Source organism: Cebus imitator, unplaced genomic scaffold (genome assembly GCF_001604975.1).
Source record: "Cebus imitator isolate Cc_AM_T3 unplaced genomic scaffold, Cebus_imitator-1.0 Scaffold696, whole genome shotgun sequence".
NCBI lineage: Eukaryota > Metazoa > Chordata > Mammalia > Primates > Cebidae > Cebus > Cebus imitator.
In genome coordinates, this window is record NW_016108011.1 from 121694 (window position 1) to 130980 (window position 9287).

The following is a 9287-nucleotide window of genomic DNA, read 5'->3' on the forward strand; positions in this document are numbered from 1 at the left end:
GCTACAAAATTTAAGGGCTTGTTTGGATTGATGCAGGACCCACAACTCAGTATTGAACAATTACTGATGAGTATATGTAATCCAAATGCATAGGAGGTTATTTCTGAGAGAGTGATAAGCCCAGTGGACCAGATAAACACCACTGTAAGGTCTGTTTGTCCTGTAAAAAGGACTACCCAGCTCTCTGTGTAAAATACCAAATGGAGCACCATAGATGAAGTAGTTAATATGCTTCATACATGAGCTATGTAGGAATGGCTTTATGATGACTAGGATATCCTCCCACAGAATATGTCTATTACCTAGGTCATGATAAATTTGGATGCTAAGAGGGCCCTTTTACATGAATGCCCCTCCCACAAAATCATGCGACTGTCTGAGAAGCCTTATCAAATTTGCTGTCCCTCATGGGTCTTTAGATGCAACTCCCTGCTGGAAACCCAAACCCTTTTTCACCAAGAAAGGTAAAGTGGTCCAAGGATAGAACATAAAAAAGTACAGGCTAATAGAATTATAAAATTTAATATGTTTAAACAGGCTTTATGAAAGTTAGTTGTAACCCTTTTATCTAAATGTCTTCTAAAAATGGGTATTGTGTTTAACTTGAGGACTTTTCCCCTGTCTAGTATGATAAAACTGAAGGCAGGTAAATCTCCTCTTTGAGATATGTTAATTGGACACGCTAAATGGGACCTAGTAAATACTTTGTGACAAAGCCTCGTGGGTATAATATAATACTCCCATTTATAAGCTGCAAAGATACACACACACACACACACACACACACACACACACACACATTAATTTTAAACAATGTTTATGTAAACTTGGTTATAGTTCCAAACTTATATCAATGCAATAGCTCAACACATAAAAGTTAAAAATCTGTCAGTTTTGTAACTTTGCCTTTTGTTGTTTGTTGGATTTTTAGTTAAAATAATATTAATTTTAAGAGATAATGAATGCCTGTCCACACGCATTCCTATCTGATCTAGAACAAATAATTGGCTATAAGTCTTTTGACTCCTAAGTCCCTTGGCCATAGGGAATCCCACCAAGGGACAGGATAGATGGGGGGCAGGCAGCCATGACACCCTGGCAATGCTATTGAACAAAAGAAAGATTTGATGGCCTTTGATGTTGCCGCTGGAAAATCTTGGCCAAAAAGGGAAGAATATAAACCAAAAATAAAATTCTAAGGTCCTGCCCAACCATCTGAATGGACTTCCTCCTTGGCCAGTGCACTCTTAAAATTTAGCCTGAAAGATTGGTTCAGATTATGATGAGAAGTGGGGTTTGAACGGGCCTCATCATACCTCACCAGCATTAACATTAACACAGACTGTAAGTCTGGTAAAAAAAAAAAAAAAAAATTTACAATGTATTCTCTCTGGAGCCTACTACCTGAAGGCTTCCTCTGGAAATAAGAACTTTGGTCTCCACAATGCTTTTTCTTAACCCAGACATTTCCTTTCTTTTGATGCCAGGTCTTTAGATAAATTCAAGCAATTGTCAGCTAGAAAAAATTTAAATCTAAATATAGCCTGGAAGTCCCTGCTTCCAGTTGTCGTGCTTTTCTTAAACACACCAATACATTTTTTAAATGTGTTTGATTGAAGTCTCACATCTCCCTAAAATGTATAAAACCAAGTTGCATCCTGACCATCTTGGGTACGTGTTTTCAAGACCTCCTGAGGGTTGTGCCATGGGCTATGGTCATTCACTCAAAATAAATCTCTTCAAATATTTTAGAGAGTTTGACTTTTTGGTTGACATCATCTTCATAAATTAAATAACACCAGGTCTACTGAATAGAAGTCTGTCTTGAATCACTGAAACAAAGAGTCATAACCTCTCATCAATTCCCATATATGAGCCAATTCATCCAAAGCCCTGTGAACTAAGAGGATGCCAGATTCCTTTGAAAAAAGACTGCTCCCTAGCCAAAATAAATACAGGTATTGATCGACTTACCACCTATGCAACTTAGAACCATTCGACTTTATGACCACAATCACTAACCACGACTGCTCCGTGTCTGGCAGCACAAACGTTGCCCAGCTGGGCGTACGACAGTGCGGACCAGCTTCCGGCAGCACTACCATCTCCGCGTGCACCATTTCAACTGTACATATAGCCTACTCAACTTACGACCAAATCGTGTTACGACCGGTCCGCGGTCCCGACCGTGGTCATAAGTCGAGCACTAGCTGTACTGTAAATCTTCTTAAGCGTCTATAAAGTAATTTTTATTCATTTACCAAGGTGACTGTGCATTGGGGGTGGATGGAAATAACTAGACTTTTTAAAGATTACTAGAAACTGACAGTAATGTAACCCTAATTCCTAGAGACTGAAAATGCCACTGTGGAGTTTAACTCAGGTTAGTGACACATCTCCTGCTTCCCTGTGTTGCCTCCATTATAGAATATGTAAGTGCAATAGACATACTCAAAAACTGAAAGAATGCCTACATTGGTTTCCTGAATCACAGAATATGGGCTATTATGATAGGCAAGACAAGTGGAAACCACTACAACTGCCTCTACCTACCAATATGTAAACCAAAAGCAATAATGTATTCCTGGAGGAAGTTCAGAGATGAACAGCACTATCAAGGACTTCAGATATTCAGAGTGGAGATTTCTCTATACATTCTCATTCAACTCTCCTATTTGGCTTGCTCAGGAGAGAGATGGATTTTCAAAAATAATAATTATTTTTAAAGTAATCAGGTGACTAATCCAAATATATGTGCTATTTAAGGTGTGATTTTTGCAGGAAAAAAAAAAAAACCCATCACAAGGTACCTGATGTACCTTTACTACCAGATACGGAGGGGCAAAAAGATTTGCCCCTCTATATCTGATAGTAAAGTCCATATAAAGTAGCTTGATTTCAGCTGGCAGGGCCAGGAAATTACCTTCACTGTTCTATATCAGAGATGTATCAACTCTCCACCATTATGTCAAAAATCTAGTCTTCATGGAGCTTGATCATCTTTTCATTCCACAGGACAGTATGATGACCCACTGATCTCATGCTTATTGGACCTGATGAACAGGTTGTAGCAACTACCCTAGACACCTTGGTAAGATGAATACATACCAGAGGGTGAAAAATGAACCCAAGAATTTAGGGAATGGCCTCCTTGGTGAATTTTCTACAGAGGCGTAGAATACATTGAAATATCCCTTTTGAGGGAAAAAAACAATTTGCTACGTTTTGTCCCTACTACCTTGCACAATACTTAGTGGGCTTTTTACTCTAAAGTCATCCTGTGCTTTATTTGGGAATATAAACTATACACATTTGCACAGCATACAAATTTGTAGAGCACACACATTTACTGAGTAACCTAAAAGGCTGCCAGGTTTGATTGGAGGCCCAGATCAAGAAAGGGCTCTCCAATAGGACCAGGTTACCATGCAGGCTGCCGTGCCACTTGATCCATAAGGCCTAGCAGACCCAATGCACTGGCAGTGGTTGTGGCGCATTGGGATGCTGTATGGAGCACTGTTCAGGCTCCTATAGGTGATAGATCTGATTCTATTTCCTTCTAGTGCTTATGGTAAATGCTTCATTTGGGTTCATTCCCTTACCCAGATAATTGTGGCTTGCTAGCTGTTATACCTCTCACCCCTTTACTTTTTTTTCAGAGTAAGCAAATACATTTTCTCTCTGAAAATTCTCCATTAATATTGTTTCCAAAGTTAGCAATATAACTGATTTTTTTTCTAATTAAGTGGTTAAGGTTGTCTAGATGCCAGGAGGCACATTCTGACAGGTGTCCAGCTTCTTTGTAGTTTCCTTGGTCTCTGCTCTATGAAAAACTAAACTATAAAAACAAACTGTTTTGTATACCATCTCAGTCTTCGTGTAACAGGAGAGAAAAATCAAACAAGACATTGAAACTTCAGACATAAGCATGGTCAGAGACCTAAGCATGGTTAGAGAAGCAAAGCTTCTTTATTTATTTATTTATTTATTGCGTTTTAGGTTTTGGGGTACATGTGAAGAACATGCAAGATTGTTGCATAGGTACACACATGGCAGTGTGATTTGCTGTCTTCCTCCCCTTCACCTATATCTGGCATTTCTCCCCATGCTATCTCTCCCCACCTCCCCACCCTCCCATTCTTAAGAATTATACTGATCAGAAAGGAGCTCCACACAGTGTGCCTGAACCAGCTGATGGCAGTTAGCCCCCGGGTGGCTATTTGCATGATGAAGTGGTTGTGAATAAGAGGATTTGTGCATGAAATATGGGAAGAAAGCAAGATGTGTGGGAGAGAGAGTGGATTCGGTTGAGTGTGGGTAGAGGGACATGGTGGTTGGTGGTTATACATTAGCCATACGCAGAGACTAGGTCCAAGCCCTGCAGAAAGAGGAACTATGGGATCAAGCTGAAGAGGCCATTTCCAAACCAAGGGGAAGCATTGTTTTTATGTTTAGGTAACAAAGTGTGACAGGGAGTTAGGAAACGGAAGGGGTAAGAGACCAAATATTTAATTGGACTACCTTTAACTTTTGTAATATTTGCACGATTCTCAGCAATAGTTCATCTAGAGGCCTACATGCCATGTATAAAGACATCTGAAAGGCTTAAGTCAACTAATAGACTGTTAAATAAAAAAATATTTCCTACCATGACGAATATACCTTCTTATCAATCTGAAACCAGATCGAATTTAGAATACTTGGTGTATTTTTTAAAGTTTGCTTTTTTTCTTCCTTACTGTATCAAAGAAATTTAAAACCATAAAGTTGGCCGAGCATGGTGGCTCACGCCTGTAATCCCTGCAATTTGGGAGTCCCAGATGGGTGGATCACCTGAGATCAGGAGTTTGAGACCAGCTTGGCCAACATGATGAAACCCTGTTTCTACTAAAAATACAAAAAATTAGCCAGGTGTAATGGCAGGCACCTGTAATCCCAGCTACTCAGGAGGCTGTGGTAGGAGAATTGCTTGAACCCAGGAGGTGAAGATTGCGATGATCCAAGATCCACTACACTCCAGCCTGGGTGACAAGAACAAGACACCATCTCAAAGAGCAAACAAACAAAGCATAAAGCTGTCAGTAACAGGATATATCAGGAATGCTTGGGTGATACTCAGAATACACATCCAGATATCTAAGGTTTTCTAAGCTGCCCTCAGCTAAGCCCAGTATATTAGTTTTCTATTGTTGCATAAGTTACCAAAAGACCTCTATGTAGAAACGCTCCGTAAAACAATAGCCTTTATAAAAAGATGAAAGGTTTTTATCTCTAAGCAGTCTCAGCAGAAGCCCAGGGTGAAAAGGGCTTATCTGAAAGAGATTTATGGATGTGCCTTTTGTATAATGGAGGGAAACCCAGTATGGTTTACAGAAGATTCACAAATTAGTTTTAAATTATATTAGAAGAAATCCCACCACCATTAACCAATCAGATCCAATGTAAAACTCTTCAAATGAAATTACTTGGATAAATTTCTATCTGGACTCTCCTTCCATCTTAAATGGTGACAAAAGGCCACATGCATTCTGACTTACAATGTGTCCCTCCATCTTCTGCCTGCCTTAAATATAAAACACTACCTGATAATATATTTTTAAATGGCAACACCAATAACCAAAGAGTTGTGGATGCATTAAAGTAACTTAACTGTAAAAGATATTTATCAAGCACCTACTCAGTGAAAACCTAGGGCTAGGTACTTTAGGAAAGATAAATAAAACACTTTAAAGTCTGAAGCATTCAGAAACTTACTATCTAGAGGATAGTGATATTCATACATTTATGTGAACAATGGTAGTTAAGTCAGAATAGATGTGCTATCAGAGAATATGAGAAAAGATAGTATGTTTAACTAGAGTACCCAGGAAGCTTTACATAATGTAGGCAGACTTCTACCCTCAAAGCTCTGTCCTTTACCCTTCTCTCAATCTTTATCCTTTACCCTTTTCTCGACGTCTACAAAATCATGTTTTTCCTCAAACACATTCTAGCTATTGGGACAATTTTCTCCCTTTCCTCTTTTAATTTTTTTTATTTTATTAGAAAATATTGCTGACCTACATAAAGGTATAGACAAAAATTACATACATGTACTCACCCCTCAAGTTAGGCAATATATTACAGTTGACACTCACAGTGTGACCTTCTCCAATTGCCTTTCCTCTTTATCCAAAAGACATAGCTACTATTCTGAAGAAGTATCATTTTCATACGCAACTTTCTGCATGTTACACATGCATGTATCACACACATTAATTTTACTACATGTATGTACATACAATCAATTTATGGTGATTGTTTCACATGTTTTTAAACCTCATATACATGATATCATAATGTTTGTATCCTTCAGGTACTAGCTTTTTTCCTCATCCAGTTTTTCAACTGCAAACACCCAACCTTTGCCTCTCCAGCGATTCTTTCTCCAGAAACAATTTATGTTCTTTCTACAGAATAAAAAAGCTGGAGAGGCAAAGATTAGTTGGCCATCTCTTCTCAAGTCCAGTATTTACCATCCTGTTCATTTAACCTGAAACAGTCTCAAGTCAGTGATTTAATACTGGTCTTAACACAGGTGAGGCTGACAGCTCTAAGCTGTCCACAGCAATTTTAAGATTCAATGCTATTCCTATCAAACTGCCAGTGACATCCTTCACAGAATTAGGAAAGCTATTTTAAAACTCATATGGACCCAAATAAGCCTGAATAGTCAAGGCAGTACTAAACAAAAAGAGCAAAGCAGGGGGCGTCATGCTACTCGACTTCCAACTATATTAGATGGCTATAGTAACAGAAACAGCATGGTACTAGTACAAAAACAGACACATACACCAATGGAACAGAATAGAGAGCTTAGAAATAAGGCTGCACACCTACAACCAATTGATCTTCCACAAAGCTGACAAAAACAAGCAATGGGAAAAGGACTTCCCTATTCAATAAATGGTGCTGGGATAACTGGTTAGCCATTTGCTGAATATTGAAACTGGACCCTTTCCTTTCACCATACACAGAAATCAACTCAAGATGAATTAAAGACTTAAATGTAAAACTCAAAACAATAAAAACTCTGTAAGAGAACCTAGGGAATACCATTCTGGACATAGGGGCAGGTAAAGATATCATGAGAAAGACACCAAAAGCAATTGCAACAAAAGCAAAAATTGAGAAATGGGACCTAATTAAACTAAAGAGCTTCTGTACAGCAAAAGTAACTATCAACAGAGTAAACAGACAACCTACAGAATGGGAGAAAAATTTTGCAAACTATGTATGTGACAAAGGTCTAATATCCAGTATCTATAAGGAACTTAAACCAATTTACTAGAAAAAAACAGACAACCCCATTAAAAAAGCAGGCAAAGGACATGACAGCCACTTTTCTTTACATATATATATATATATATACACACACACACACACACACACATACATATGTGTATATATATATACACACACATACATATACACATATATATGTATGTGTAAATATATATACACACATATATATGTGTATATATGTATATATACACACATATATACACATATATGTATATGTGTGTGTATATATGTGTGTGTATATATGTGTATATATACACACATATATACACACACATATATACACACACATATACATATATATTATTGCACTTTAGGTTCTGGGGTACATGTGAAGAACACGCAGGGTTGTAGCATAGGTACATACATGGCAACGTGGTTTGCTGCCTCCATTTCCATCACCTATATCTGGCATTTCTCCCCATGTTATCCCTCCCCAACTCCCTACACACCACCGTCCCTCCCCTAGTCCCCCCCAACAGACCCCAGTGTGTGATGCTCCCTCCCTGTGTCCATGTGTTTTAATTGTCTTTTCAAAGGAAGAGGTACGTGTGTACAACAAGCATATGAAAAATAGCTCAATATCATTGATCATTAGATAAATGAAAACCAAAACCACAATAAGATACCATCTGACACCAGCCAGAATGGCTATTACTAAAAAGTCAAAAAAAAAAAGATACTGGTGAATATTGCAGGGAAAAGTTGTGGTGGGAGTGTATAATATTAGTTCAACTATTGTGGAAAGCAGTATGACAATTCCTCAAAGAACTAAAAATGGAACTACCGTTTAAGCCAGCAATCCCATTACTGGGTATATACCCAAAGCAATATAAATCATTGTATTATAAAGACACATACACGTATACGTTCATTGCAGCACTATTCACAATAGCAAAGACATGGAATCAGTATAAATGCCCATCAGTAGAAGACCAGATAAAGAAAACGTGGTACATATACAACATGGAATACTATGCATCCATCAAAAAATGATATCATGTCCCTTGCAGGAACATGGTTGGAGCTGGTGGCTATGAACCTTAGCAAACTAACACAGGAACAGAAAACCAAATATTGCACATTCTCACTTATAAGTGGAAAGTAAATTATGCAATCACATGGACACAAAGACGGGAATAGCAGACATGATTGCCCACCAGAAGGTGGAAAGTGGGAGGAAAGAAAGGTGTAGAATAATTAATGGTCACTAGGCTTAATACGTGGGTGATGAAATAATCTGTACAACAAACCCTCATGACATGCGTTTACATATATAACAAACCTGCACACATACCTCTGAACCTCAAATAAAATTTAAAAAAAAAAAAAAAAAAAAAAAAAAACCAAAAAAAAAATTAAAAAAAAAAAAAAAAGAAAACTTAAAAAAAACCTATTATTGGAAAATACATAATTTACATGGTGTCAGAAAAAAAAATCTCTCTTAACAAGAAAGTGGCCCTGGTTCCCCTTGCCCATATTCTTGCTTCATTGGCTTCTCCTTCTCAATCTTCACCTATTGCCTCTTGAAGAGATTCTTAAGATGAGTTGAATAAATAAGAAATCTTTGGACCTGAATGACAAATGATTCTTGACTATATGAGGGCACTACCTAAAGGCAGATGGGTTCAATACCAAAGCACATTTAGGGGTCATGAAGCCGGGAGAAATTCAGAGTTGCAGAAAGAATACCTTATATGGACAACACAGTAAAGTGCTTGGGTCTGCTTAATCACATCACTAAGTATAATTCATTTCAAAATCATATTTACCATAGTGGCCAGCTGAAATCTATGCAAAAACATATGCAAGAGGTACAGACGCTGATTTTAGGAAGTTGTATTCACGCTTGTGTATGAAATAAAAAGTGAATGTATCTACTTGGGTAGAACAGTTCTCTTTACTTGGTGGTCCAAAAAGGGGTCCAAGGGATGGTGTTAGTATTG

General features: G+C 37.9%; 1 protein-coding gene across 1 annotated transcript in view; it reads left to right on the forward strand.

Annotated features, from left to right (window-relative positions):
• The first annotated feature begins 2004 nt into the window (after positions 1–2004).
• SERPINA7 (serpin family A member 7) overlaps positions 2005–9287 on the forward strand; it is a 54741-nt gene continuing 47458 nt past the window's right edge. The window contains 1 exon segment of the mRNA XM_017518668.1: positions 2005–2217. Coding sequence (XP_017374157.1) covers positions 2005–2217 — 213 coding nt within the window.